Consider the following 14,827-nt stretch of genomic DNA (forward strand, 5'->3'; position numbering starts at 1 on the left):
TTCTGGATTGGGATCAATTACCATCAGCATGTTGATCTCCCAGACACCTCTGGACTTAACTGGAGGGATGCCATCATTAGGTGTCTGGAGAGTGTCTTGCCCTGGGCCAGAGCACAGCCAGAATCACCACCATCGACCATGGAGATCTCGTCCCCTTACAAATGTAGAGGTACCACCTGTTGCAATGTGTCAGGCCAGAGCCAGAGGAGAAGAGGACAGTGCTGACCCTCGGCCCGGAAGAGGAGCGGACATCAGCGGACAAGGGAGTAGTGAATGTGGACCATGAGGACTGCCTGACTGACTGGGAAATGGAGGCATTGACTCCCACCTGGTACCTTCATCATTGCTGTTTCTATGGCACTATGGCACTATGGACTATGATTTACTCACTTCATTGACCTGCAGACGATGTTGTGTCTGACAAATATTACACAGGTAGGTTTTTACCTGCTAAGGCATTGCTGCCTGATGCACATCCTCTGGTGCCTATGAATTGGCAGGCTGCAGGGTCAACAGCCGGGTACCATCGCTCATTGACATTTCGCCCCTTTAAACTCGGAATGCCTCCTGGTGACGGGCAGTGTCAAGGACGTCTCCCTGTCACCTCATGTAGCCTGTGTCTGTGCTAAGTGGTGCCCCAACAAGTGTCCTTCCTCTTTATCCAGAGTCAAAAGTTACCCTTCTCTGCTTCTTCAGCCAGGTCTTTGAGGGCCTTCCGCAAGTTTGTTCCAGAGACTCCCAGAGGCGAACAGCTGATTTCCCCACAAACTCACGGCATCCCACCTCTAATGGGTAAATAGTGGCTTTCCATCCTGCCTCCCTGCACTCAGCCGTGAATTCATGTTATTTCAGCCTCTTCCTCTCCCACGCAGCCCCTATCACTGCCTCCCACGGAATTCAGTTTTGGAGCTGCTGGACCACATCACACTGTCTGGACGCAGGCTTGTGCTAGCTATCTCGGTAGGGAACTGGAGATTCCTGTCAAGTTTGACTCTCATGCTGCAGTCCTGGGTCAAGAGGGCAGCATCCGTGGTACTCTCGGAGTGGTGCTTATGCCACCTCCCCCTTCTATGATACTTACTGTCACTCTGTCAAGAAGCACGATTGTCCCCACTCCCTCGATGGCCTGCACATATATTGCACTTTATGTTTCGGGCCGGAACCCACTTACATCATTATGATGCAGCTTCTGCTGCTCAGAAAATTTCAAGCAGTATTGCTGGACGTATCAGAAGTGCTGTGCCCAACTGAATCACGCTCTGGCCCACCTCTTTCAAGCAAGCCAGGGATTGCACGATACGGAGAAACACTAATCAAACAAACTGGGCTTTTAAAGTCAGCTTGGGTATGGTTCACACTAGATCACCTGGTGTGAGTACACCCTTATGGCACTTTTCCACTGCATAGTACAGCTCACTTTGGTGCTTTTTTACTGCATGGCATGGCTCACTTTTTGGCGCTTTTCCATTGCATGGTGCAGACACTAAAATGTGATGTGTTAACACTGCAGATTGCTGATTGGTAAGAGAGAATTATCACTGCCTGTGTCATTGGATTTGTGACATGAGACACCAAACTCACTAGCAGCAACAGCCACCACAGTGTCGTTTGCACAAATTAAATGACTTGTTTGGAAAAAAAATTAAAATAGAAAGGCTCCTGTTTTGCGCATGTTTACAATGGTATCACGGCAGAAGAGAAAACACAACTAGTCTATAATCCCACCAATTTTGAAGCAGTACTAACTGCAGTGGAAAAGCAAGCGAGCCGAGCTGTGCCGTGCCGAATCGAGCCAAACCACGCATTGGAAAAGCGAAGCGAGCTAAGTCGTACTGTGCCATTCATTTGAAAAGTATCCTTAAGGCTTGTGCACACCGGGACAAATACTGCGCACGATTTTCGCCAACGTTTAATGCCTCATGGCTAAACAGTGGGCACCAACATTCAGTTTTAGTTATCATGGACTTTTACGGTATACACACTAGGCAGTGCACACCGGCGCGCAAAACGTCAGGCGTAAAAACGTCATTTAAAACTGACCAGCCAATGAGATTGGCCCTTTTGTTCACATGCCTGGAGCTACTGAAGTTACAGTAAAACACAACTTGGTGGTGCTCAAGGACAAAACGGTGTTGCCGAGCACACATTTGATACCTAACGACATAGTAGTAAGTAGATGAAGAAGATGCATCAAGGCAAGATGAATGTAGAGCTGCTGATCTCACTGGTGTCAGAATACAGCAATACAGAATACAGTGGAAAAGTACCATAAGGGTGTACTCACACCAGGTGATCTAGTGTGAACCATACCCAAGCGTGTCTGACTTCGAAAGCCCGGTTTGTTTGATTAGTGTGATTTCTCTGTATCGTGCCCGTGCAATCCCTGGCTTGCTTGAAAGAGGTGGGCCAGAGCGTGATTCAGTTGGGGATGTACCGGAGTATTTCTGTTTTTAATTAAGCAACATCTAATGTCAGGGAGTGAATTTGCACATTCACTTGGCTCATCGCCAGTGAAAACTGTTTGGGTATGAACACAAAGACCCATCGAAAAATGCTGGCAATAGGCATGCGATAATCGCCCCGGTGTGCACGAGCCTTTAGTTTGCATTCACTAGTTTCTGTATCCCTGCGTCTCATTTTCCCGCTTCTACTTGGTTGTCATGGCTTTTGTCTTTATTAGTTTGTTTGTATCATCTGTGCATAATTAATTACTTTGAGTTCTTATTTAAGTTGTACCTGCTCAGTCATTCATTTTCCAGTCTCTGTTATGTTGATATGCATTTTGCTACTGCCTGTTCGCCTGCTTTGTGGAGATTTATTATTAAACTTTGGGTTTTAGGACTTTATTCATTGTCTTTGCCTGTATTCCTGCAAACACTTGTGACAGTTTTCTACCGTAATATATTTTTGTATGTAATTCAAATTCAGAATTTAAATTAATTGCTGAATTTTCAGCAGCCATTTCTGCGTTCTTCAGTGTTACATGATCCTTTAGAAATCATTTTAATCATTTTAATGCTGATTTGGTGCTTGAGAAACATTTCTTATTATTATCAGTGTTGAAAACTCTGATGGACGACATTGTAAACAATGCGGGTACATGGAGATTTGCCAATCATAACAGAGATCATTCACGTATAGAATTCTAAAAGCTACTGTAGCATAAACAGCTTGCATAACTCTTAGGATCAGAGAGAGGGTGGGAAATGGTCAAGTAAAAATAAATTACAACCATTTTGGCGCAAGAACCTTGTGTTATAATTTGACTTCAGTGGGGAAGATGCTACAAAAAAAGTATAATATTGTTTATTTTCAGATGTTTTACACATAGAAACTATATATAAAGTTGCACTGCAACAAGCATGAGCCAAGGAGAGTTAGTTAGCAGTCCCTGGAACTAATAAAAATAGTCTAAAAATAGTCAGTCTGATAGTCATCAGTATCAGGGCCTATCAACATGAGAATAGAAACAAGACAGTGGCTTCCCATGACCCACTGTGTGTGTTACCTTTTGACCCATCGGTTTGGCTCACATAGTCAGTTAAGATTTTTGTGAGCAGTATACTGACCACTACTGCACGTACACATTTAGTCATGTGGTTATACTGTACACACACACACACACACACACACTCACAGACAGATGTGGGACTGTGGGAGAAAGAATAACAGAGAGAGGCAAAATACAGAGAAGCAAAAGTGTGATGTCGCTGCCGAACGTACATTGACGATTGGTCAGTCTGGAATTCCATTGAAGCCATTTCCCACAGTTTACAGAGAGCTGGGTGCTCCTAATGAACACACAGGATGTAGAGGTTTATTGGGAACGCTGAGACAGACCCACAGGGATTCTACATCTGTACTCCGTCACTGGCTTTTGATTTTGGGAAGCTGAGAGCAGATTTTATTACCGTTCCTAATACAAACAGAGGAATATACAATGAAAGAGTTATTATGAAAAGTGAAGGACCTACATGTGGCATTTCTTCTTACTGAAAATGTTATCAAGAATGTCAATGGATTCTGTTATCTATCTACTGTTAAAATTAGGACTAAATGCTTTAAGCTTCATTCAGTTTGATCAAAAAACTCAAGCAAGAAAGAAAACAATTTATTTTTATATGCCGTAAACTAGCAGGAAGACATTATATATTCCTCATTTATAGCCAATGAGTGGAAAAGAACAGTCAGAATTCCTCTGTGCTCTGCACTATCTCAAGACTTAAACGGGAACATAACAACGGATTGTAGAAGATGGTGACTTGCCAGTGTGTAGCGCACACTCAATCACTCACAGCTGGATGTTTGGATAACAGGATGTGTTAGCTCTGCTGTACTCGCAATTCGGACGTGGACTGCCTCAGATGAAAGTATGAATCAAAGAAGACCTGTTCTGGAGGATAGAAATCAATCAAAGTATCACACAATTGAAAAGAGAAACAGAAGTAAAGACAATCTACTGATGAATGAAGATTTTGGCGACGACTGTTATGGCAGTTATGGGTACTACCATGGGTGAGTTAGTCAAGGTTCTCTATGTACTGTAATATTAGTTGCCATTGCCTTTAAGGATTAATATGTAGTTCAATGGCCTGACCTGAAACTGTCACTCAATATCCAGTGAAATATCTGTGAACTGTTCTGCTCATTTAAAATGTCAGTTTTCAATAAACAGGCATTAGAAACTAGTAACACCAGTTTAAAAACGTATCATGCATAAGTCATTAGTCATAAGTCATTATGTAAATACCATGTTCAGCAAAATTAGATGGCTATAAAACAATGTTTGTATTTGTTTGTGTGGATAAATGAATGATATTATTGGAAACAATAGCAAATTTAGACCTAATTTGTATTATTCAACTACAAATATGTATGTGACCCTGGACCACAAAACCAGTCTTAAGTAGCACAGGTATATTTGTAGCAAAATTAAAAAATATATATATATATACTTTGTCTGGGTCAAAATGATTTATTTTTCTTTCATGCCAAAAATCATTAGGATATCAAGTAAAGATCAAGTTCCATGAAGATATTTTGTAAATTTCATACCATAAATATATCAAAACTTAATTTTTGATTAGAAATATGCATTGCTAATAACTTCATTTGGACAACTTCAAAGGCAAAATATTTCTCAATATTTTGATTTTTTGCACCCTCAGATTCCAGATTCAAATAATTGTATCTTGGCCAAATATTGTCCTATCCTAACAAACATCAGTGGAAATCTTATTTATTCATTGTTTAGATTATGTATATAGCTCAATTTAAAAAAAAAAAAAATGTATGCTTATGACTGGTTTTGTGGTCCAGGGTCACACACATTAATATTACATTAATAATGAATATTTATATTATATTTTAATTTAAAATTACTTAATATTTTAAAATCTAATATAATAACAATATTTTAAAATAACACCACACAATACATTTCATTAATGTATACTATAATACAATATTATTATATAATTATAATAATATAATATTAATCTTATAATATTAATCTATATGTAAATACTAACTTTTCAATTAAAATATTAACATTATATTTTTAAATACAGAATTTGTTTCAGTAACATTACAAATTACAAGCACTAATATATGTTTTGATAATATAGTATAGTAGTAATGCAATAACATAACATTAATATAATAATTAATATTACAAATACAATGTTGTACAATGTATATACAATGAGATACACACATAATATTCATGTGGTATTGAATATTTACATACTTTACTTTAAATCTGAACAAAAAATCTGATATTATTAAGAAAACACATGCTGTTCAGTAATAGCAAATGGGGGTATTTTTTTAAAGAAAAATTACTATGCAAGCTTTGGATTGGTGATTGGTTAGGCTACTTTAGAGTAACATAAGTGGTGTGAATAGTAACACTTAAAAACATTTTACGAAATGCCGGCCACAGGACACATTCTTAATTTGTTTTTAACCGTAGTGAGAACCTGGCCCGACAGGCGTTACCCAAGAGCAGAAGGCAGGCGGTTCGAGGGGCAGCCTACATGTTCAATGCCCACCCCAACAGCCTAACCCCTGTAGAGGAACGTTTCCTTGATGCCGCCGAGTATGGAAACATACCTGTGGTGCGCCGAATGCTTGAGGAGATACCTGAGCTGGATGTTAACTGTGTGGACTACATGGGCCAGAATGCATTGCAGTTGGCGGTGGCAAACGAGCACTTAGAAGTAACAGAGCTCCTGTTAAATAAAGACAACCTGTCGCGTATTGGTGATGCACTTTTGCTGGCCATCAGCAAAGGCTACACCAGGATTGTCGAGGCCATTTTGAGTCACAAAGCTTTCGCCGACTCCAAGAGACTCACAGCGAGCCCTAGTCAGGCTCCAATGCATGATGACTTTTTTTGCGTATGACGAGGATGGCACGCGGTTTTCTCATGACATCACTCCGATCATTCTAGCATCTCATTGTCACGAATACGAAATCGTGCACATTCTTCTAGGAAAGGGTGCTCGAATTGAGCAGCCACATGACTACTTTTGTACCTGCGACACCTGCAATTACCATCAAAAATACGATTCTTTCAGCCACTCCCGCTCGCGTATCAATGCTTACAGGGGATTGGCCAGTCCAGCGTACCTCTCTCTGTCCAATGAGGATCCTGTGTTGGCGGCTCTGGAGCTCAGCAATGAACTCGCGTCTTTGGCCAATATTGAAAAAGAATTTAAGGTACAGCAACCAGGCCTGTTTGTCATTTAAAAGGATAGTTCACTCAAATATGAAAATATGAAGAATGTACTGGCCATGTAAATAGAGTGAAAGTGAGCACTAGCGTTTCACATTTAGTCATACACAGTTTTGTGTAAGCATACTGAAATCATTATTTTACTATTATTTATATACTATAGTCTTTATTAATATTTTGATTTAGCTTTTATTTTTGTTTTCAGCTTTAATTTCAAGTTACGTTTTAGTTATTTTGTCATGCGCTTTTGTCATTTAGTTCACCTAAAAATGAAAACTCTGTCATTAATTATTAACCCTTTTGTCGTTTCTAACCCTTAAGACCTTCGTTCATCTTTGGAGCACAAATTAAGATATTTTTGATGAAATCCGAGAGCTTTCTGATCCTGCATAGTCAGCAATGGAACGGATACGTTCAAGGCCCAGAAAGGTAGTAAGGACATTGTTAAAATAGTCCATGTGACATCAGTGGTTCAACCGTAATGTTATGAAGCTACGAGAATACTTTTTGTGCGCAAAGAAAACAATAATAACAACTTTATTCAACAAGTCCTTCTGTGTCACCTGTACCACGACGCATACGTCTGATGTGGAACATCCATTTCTCTTAGTTCATCGTTCAAATAAATAAGGCTGAGCAAAAAATTGCAAGTCTTCATCCAAATCTTCAGACATGTTTACAAAGACTGCTTTATGTACAGCGTGAGTCTTCCACTGTTAGTAAACAAGGTGCAGCACATCTGGGGTCTACGTCAGAAACACAGTTTCAGAAATCCAGTGTGGACAGCCACAAGCTGTTGGTTCATTTCAGTATTTATTTATTTTTGGCTAGTAGAAGTTATGAATGGCCGGTAACGTAGAAATTTTGAGGGTGAATAATGACTGAATTTTCATTTTGTAACAATAACTACACCGGCTGAAATTTCAAGTCATTTTTCACTAAAAAAAATACAAACAAATTTTGTTGCAAGTCTAACATGAAAGTGACATGACCAGGTTAAAAGAGAAGTCCACTTCCAGAACAAAAATTTACAGATAATTTACTCACCCCTTTGTTATCCAAGATGTTCATATCTTTCTTTCCTCAGTCGTAAAGAAATTATGTTTCTTGAGGAAAACATTCCAGAATTTCTGTCCATATAGTGGACTTCAATGGTGCCCCCAAGTTTGAACTTCCAAAATGGCATTTAAATGCAGCTTCAAAGGGCTCTAAATGATCCAGCCCGAGGAAAAATGATCTTATCTAGCAAAATGATTGGTTATTTTCTAAAAAAATTTACAATTTATGTACTTTTTAACCTCAAATGCTCGTCTTGTCTAGCTCTGCTTTGCGCATGCGTAGTCTGTGTAATCTGGGTCAATACAGTTAGGGTATGTCGACAAAATTTTGTTTTCTTCTTCAACTTCAAAATCGCCCTACATCGCTGTTTTACCTTTTTCTTGTAAACGGCGTTTGATCTTCTTTGCATGTTCACTTTGTAAACACTGGGTCAGTACTTTTGCAGCGATATACGGTGTTTTTGAAGTTGGGGAACAAAACGAGATGGGAGTTTTTCGACATGCCCTAGCTGTATTGTCCCGGAAAAAAATGTTCCTGGAAAAAAGTTCATGCAGACATAGACAAGACGAGTGTTTGAGGTTAAAAAGTATATAAATTGTCAGTTTGTTTCGAAAATGACCAATTGTTTCGCTAGATATGACCCTTCTTCCTCGGCTGGGACCGTTTAGAGTCATTTGAAGCTGCATTTAAACTGCATTTTGGAAGTTCAAACTTGGGGGCACCATTGAAGTCCACTATATTGAGATAATTCCTGAAATGTTTTCCTCAAGAAACATAATTTCTTATTGACTGAAGAAAGAAATACATGAATATCTTGGATGACTAGGGGTAGGGTGAATTATCTGAAAATTTTTGTTCTGTAAGTGAACTTCTCCTTTAACTTTACCCATTGTCTTAGGTGACCAATAGCCATTCTCCTTCTTTTAATATATAAAAGTTGAGGGAAAGATTCTAAGTGAATAACAAATTAAATTGGTTAAACAAATCAATCATATAATGTCATGAGACTTGGAATACAGACAATAAATTGTATCGACTCGTTTAATGAATTATTGTCATTTTGGAGCTCAACTACCAGTACATTCTTCAGTATTTCTCTTTATGTGTTCCACAGAAGAACTTTCACAGAATTTTCATTTTGGTTGAACTATTCCTTTTAAAAACGTAAAAAGATTGCATGTTCTTTGTAATGATTATCTTCCTCAGAATGAATATAGGAAACTTTCTATGCAATGCAAAGACTTTGTCGTGGGGCTTCTGGACCTGTGTCGGAGCACAGAGGAAGTTGAAGCCATTTTGAATGGTGAAGAGGATGAGACTTTAGACGTGCCCGGACGACCAAGTCTCATTCGTTTAAAACTCGCAATAACGTATGAACTGAAAAAGGTAAGAAATCTTATAATCTGCCTTCAAATTTGATCTCAGAATGTTTCTTTTAACTCATTTCTCCTAACAGTTTGTGGCCCACCCTAACTGTCAACAACAGCTCTTATCAATATGGTACGAAAACCTGCCTGGACTCAGGCAGCAGTCCACCGCCATTAAGTTGCTAGTGGTTTTAGGTGTTGCAATTGGACTTCCCTTTCTAGCAATGGTGTATTGGGTGGCACCCTGCAGCAAGGTAAGCATGCTGTTTACTTTTTTTTAACAATGGTAAATACCAGAGGTATTACATTGCAAACATACAGTACATGATTAAAGAATCAAGAAATTGCTTTAACATGAATCACTCACAGGAATCTATGCTCAGTTTGACTGTTCCCATGGTTGTAAATTATAGCAGAGCTTAAAATATCCACCAAATCCTATGAGTCACAGTAATGTTGATAAGCATATCAGGCTGATAAGCAGTAATGTACAAAAATACAATAGAAGAATGCATGAATCTTTTGTTAATCACACCACAATCAGTAAAAAATGCTGTTACCAACAGATGGGAAAGATCATGCGTGGGCCTTTCCTTAAGTTTGTGGCACACGCAGCCTCCTTCACTATTTTCCTTGGCCTTTTGGTAATGAACGCTGCAGACCGCTTTGATGGGACAAAGCTGCTCCCAAATATGACCATTCATGACTATCCAACGCAGCTGTTTCGTATGAAAACAACTCCCTTTACGTGGATGGAAATGCTCATCATTTCCTGGGTCATAGGTGTGTTTTTGACTGATTTTTAACTTGATTACTAAGATTACTAGTCTATTATTATATTTAGAGAACAAAATGTACAGTTCATGTGTATGTCCCAGGACAAACTGCATGTTGCAACATCTATTTCTCTGTTTTAATGTCCTTCACTGTAGGGATGATTTGGGCAGAGTGCAAGGAGATCTGGTCTCAAGGTCCAAGAGATTATCTGGTTGAGCCTTGGAATTTGCTAGACTTTGGAATGTTGGCCATTTTTGTGGCGTCCTTCATCTCAAGGATAATGGCTTTCTGGCACGCATGTGCAGCCCAACGCTATGTTGATGAGCACTACACTGATTTAACCAATGTAACTCTGCCTTTCGAGGTGGGATACTTCCAGCTGGGTGAGTGATTGTCCTCTCAAGTCGGGCAAGATTTTGTTTCCCCACAAAATTACAATATATAGCCTAATACAGCCCTATCTTTTTTGATCCAGCTCGGATCGACTGGCTCCCGTCTGATCCTCAGTTAGTTTCTGAGGGCTTGTACGCCATTGCAGTGGTCCTGAGCTTTTCTCGAATTGCGTACATCCTGCCAGCGAATGAGAGCTTTGGACCACTGCAGATATCTTTGGGACGAACTGTGAAGGACATCTTCAAGTTCATGGTTATCTTCATCCTAGTCTTTTTGGCCTTCATGATTGGAATGTTCAACCTCTACTCATATTATCGGGGTGCTAAACAGAACGAAGCTTTCACAACGTGAGTAGAAATACACTCATGGTGATTTTGCCCATTAAGACGTCTTCCTTTACTCACCCCTGTGTCATCCAAGACGGTCATGTCTTTCTCTCTTCAGAGAAAGAATTAAGGTTTTTAAGGAAAACATTCCAGGATTTTTCTTCATATAGTGGACTTCAATGGGGATCAACGGTTGAAGGTCAAAAAAGTTTCAGTGCGGCTCTATATGATCCCAGTCGAGGAATAAGGGTCTTATCTAGCAAAACGATTAATCATTTTCTAAATAAAATACAAATTTATATACTTTTTAACCACAAATGCTCATCTTGCACTAGCTCTGCATCCATAACTTCACGCATTACATAATCAAGTTGAAATGCCCTTTACTAAAAAGGTAAAACAATGATGTTGGATGATTTTGAAGTTGGAGGAGAAAATGAGATGGAGTTTTTCACCCTACCCTACCTTTTTGAACCAAAGTACTCAGATGAAGAACTAACCACTTGTGACCTTTCCAACATGATTATGTGATTCGTGAAAATGACCAATCGTTTCTCTAGATAACACCCTTATTCCTCGGCTGGGTTCGCGTAAAGCCCTTTGAAGCTGCATTGAAACTGCAGTTTGGACCTTCAACCCGTTGACCACCATTGAAGTCCACTATATGTAGAAAAAAAAGATTTTACTCAAAAACCTTAACCTTAAAACATCTTGGATGGCATGGGGTGAGTAAATTATAAGGAAATTTTAATTCAGGAGTGAACTAATCCTTTAAAAAAAGTAGTCTAAATACAGTAAATTGTACAAAATTATTAGTGAATTTATTCATGAACATGTCGTAGTTGGCGAAATAAATACAGTTCTGATGAGAAAAGGAAATGTTCCTCAGTAAACCTCCATCAGTAAATACATCTCTCTTTCTCTGTAGTGTAGAGGAAAGCTTCAAAACATTGTTTTGGGCAATATTTGGCCTTTCTGAGGTCAGATCAGTAGTCGTGAACAATGGACACAAGTTCATCGAAAACATTGGATATGTTCTCTATGGAGTTTACAATGTCACAGTGGTCATCGTCCTTCTCAACATGCTCATTGCTATGATCAACAATTCCTTTCAGGAGATTGAGGTACTTTTCAGTTAACATCTTCATATTTCTTTTGAATAGCTGATGGCTTGATAAATCTGCTGACATGGGATCTGTAAATCTGTGTTTAAGTGCTGATGAAGCACCCCAGTGTAGTTTTTGCTTATTATGTAAAACAACCGTATCTCCTCAGAATGGGACAATTAGTGTGACTGCTTAATTAGTTTTAATTAAACCATTTTGTATCCACAATCCTATACAAAACATTAGTGTTTCCTGGTATCTTGCAGGATGACGCAGATGTGGAGTGGAAGTTTGCCCGGGCCAAGCTTTGGTTTACTTACTTTGAGGAGGGCCGGACTCTCCCTGTGCCTTTTAACTTGGTTCCCAGTCCCAAATCTGTTCTGGGACTGGTTATGGGGGCTAAAGGTCTTTTGAAGGAGCTTTCCAACAGACATAAAGCCATTATGAAGGGGTCTGAGCTCAGTGAGGTGAGGGATATCTCCTCTAATTCTGCATTAGAGTAAGCAAATTCACAGTGTGACAAACTAATACATTTATGTTGCTCTTGCAATTTGTTGGATTCAGTTGGGACAGAACAAAACTTGCCAGGACAAAACTCCTCCTAGCCTCAGTCGATATCAGGTATGTTTCCTTCCATTTTTATGCTACATTTAAAGAGATAATTCAGCCAAAAAAGAAAATTCTGTCATTAATTACTCACCCTCATGTCGTTCCAAACCCGTAAGACCTTCGTTCGTCTTCAAAAAACAAATTAAGATTTTTTTATGAAATCCAAGAGCTTTTTAACCCTACATAGACAGCAACGCAATTACCATGTTTAAGGCCCAGAAAGGTAGTAAGAACATTGTTAAAACAGTCAATATGACATCAGTGGTTCAACTGTAATGTTATAAATCTATGGGAATACTTTTTGTACGCAAAGAAAACAAAAACAACAACTTTATTCTCTTCCGTGTCAGTCTTTGACATGTTCACGAAAGTACCATGACGCATTGTTTTCTTTGCACTCAAAAGTATTCTGGTACCTTCATAAAACTGCAGTTGAACCACTGATGTCACATGGACTATTTTAATGATGTCCTTAGTACCTTTCTGGGCCTTGAACGTGGTAGTTGACCCTGTCTGTGGAGGGTCAAGCTCTCGGCTTTTAATCAAAAATATATAAAATATATAAAAATAATATTTGTGTTCGGAAGATGAACAAAGGTCTTACGGGTTTGGAACGACATGAGGGTGAGTAATTAATGACAGAATTGACATTTTTGGGTGAACTATCCCTTTAATGTTCATCATAGATCTGTACGGTTCATATTTGCTTGTTTGACTTTGATTTTACTGCATTTAATCTGTACAGAAAATTATGAAGCGTCTTGTTAAGCGATACATCATCAAAGCTCAAATTGACAAAGAATGTGATGAAGTCAATGAAGGTGAGTGTATTTAAGCTTTCATTAAAGGAATAATTCACAAATATACATATTTGCTTGTTACACATGATCACTATTTACTTAATGGTAAGAGTGGCGAAAGAGGTCTGGAACAAAGTGAGTGTATGGGTGAAATATGTCTGTTTTGTGATTCATACATTTCATAATTCAAACTGAAAGCTACTGTGTTGCAGGTGAACTGAAAGAGATTAAGCAGGACATTTCAAGCCTTCGCTATGAGCTGCTGGAGGAAAAGTCACACAACATGGAAGAGCTGGCAAACCTAGTGAGGACACTTGAAAAAAATTTCTCTCAGGACAGCTTGACACTCAAGTCTCATTAAATAAGTCGAGCGTCTTTACAGAAGCATATGATCAACTATTTATCAAGCAAGACAATTTGCACAAGGACTACATGTGGTTTCACATGCTTCTCTGCCTTGGCCTGTTGGGTAAACAGAACAACTGTTGTGCGTTCCATGACTGTGAAGATATGATATTCTGTCTTTTTGTTTTGATGATACATTACTGAATGTTTTTTTAAATAACAAATATGCCCAATTTACGGGTAAGATTTTTTTTTTTGTCAAGTTAATCATTTTTCTTTGTATCAAGATCAACTATATTACAACAGCCCGCTTTTTCAACATGTCAAATTCTTTTTCTCCACAGGGGCTCTTTATGTAATAGGCTTTATTTCTCCTTTTATGTGTAACAAGAGAACTTCTGTTCCAAAGGTTGAAGCTGAACTGAGCTTGAGAGGAACTGCAGATTTAAAATATCACAGTCACAGTGTTTGGAATCCATCACGAAACACACTAGAGAGAATGGAAAAACAAGAACACAATGTGTTTCCAGAATCAGAGCCGCTTTGTTTAACTCTGCCGACACAATAACACATGCTGCTGAGCTGGCAAAGATCATATAACCAGCACAAGCCTTTTGATAAAGCCTGTCCAGGTCTAACAAATATAAAAAATATTGTCATTAAATCCTGGGAAAATTTTTTTGGGAATTTTTTTTTTTTTACTGGAATTTCAATTATGTGGATATTGAGGTTAAAGGTCACTAAGATAATGATGTCAAAGATAAGACCTCATAGCTGTCCAGTGAAACAAAGAAAAATTTCACCAAAGAGGAAGTTAGGGGAATTACAGAGCAGTTGACTGCTTTGTCAATAACACTGTATGTGTCATGCTGTGGGACTGCCAGCTTACGCATTTACTGATATAAGAACGTCACTGAAATGTACACAATGTACTGTACAGTACAAAAAAGGCAAAGTGAAGTAATGTTTTCAAATTTCTAAATGCGGATTTTTTGTCATATTGTCATATTTCATGTTCTCTCAAGACATATACACTATATATACACTTCCGTTTAAAAGTTTGGGATCAGTAAAATTTGTAATGTTTTTAAAGGAGTTTCTTATGGTCATCCAGGCTGTGTTTATTTGAGCAAAACTACAGAAAAAAATAATATTGTGAAATATTATTACATCAAAATATCATTTATTCCTGTGATCAAAGCTGAATTCAGTGTCACATGGTCCTTCAGAAATCATTCTAATGTGCTGATTTATTAGTAGTGCTGGAAACAGTTATGCTGCTTAATATTTTATTTTTTTGAGGATT

At 38.5% G+C, this 14,827-nt stretch overlaps 1 protein-coding gene across 1 annotated transcript; it reads left to right on the forward strand.

Annotated features, from left to right (window-relative positions):
- Positions 1 to 3,704: 3,704 nt before the first annotated feature.
- trpc6a (transient receptor potential cation channel, subfamily C, member 6a) lies at positions 3,705 to 13,778 on the forward strand. Its single transcript, XM_051093636.1, is given in 13 exon segments — positions 3,705 to 4,515; positions 5,975 to 6,391; positions 6,393 to 6,723; positions 9,005 to 9,184; positions 9,255 to 9,419; positions 9,732 to 9,948; positions 10,098 to 10,325; positions 10,418 to 10,682; positions 11,590 to 11,785; positions 12,034 to 12,234; positions 12,332 to 12,388; positions 13,122 to 13,197; positions 13,389 to 13,778. Coding segments are annotated over 13 exon segments (2,625 nt in total). The 5' UTR covers positions 3,705 to 4,372; the 3' UTR covers positions 13,538 to 13,778.
- The last annotated feature ends 1,049 nt before the right edge of the window (positions 13,779 to 14,827 follow it).

Source organism: Labeo rohita, chromosome 21 (genome assembly GCF_022985175.1).
Source record: "Labeo rohita strain BAU-BD-2019 chromosome 21, IGBB_LRoh.1.0, whole genome shotgun sequence".
NCBI lineage: Eukaryota > Metazoa > Chordata > Actinopteri > Cypriniformes > Cyprinidae > Labeo > Labeo rohita.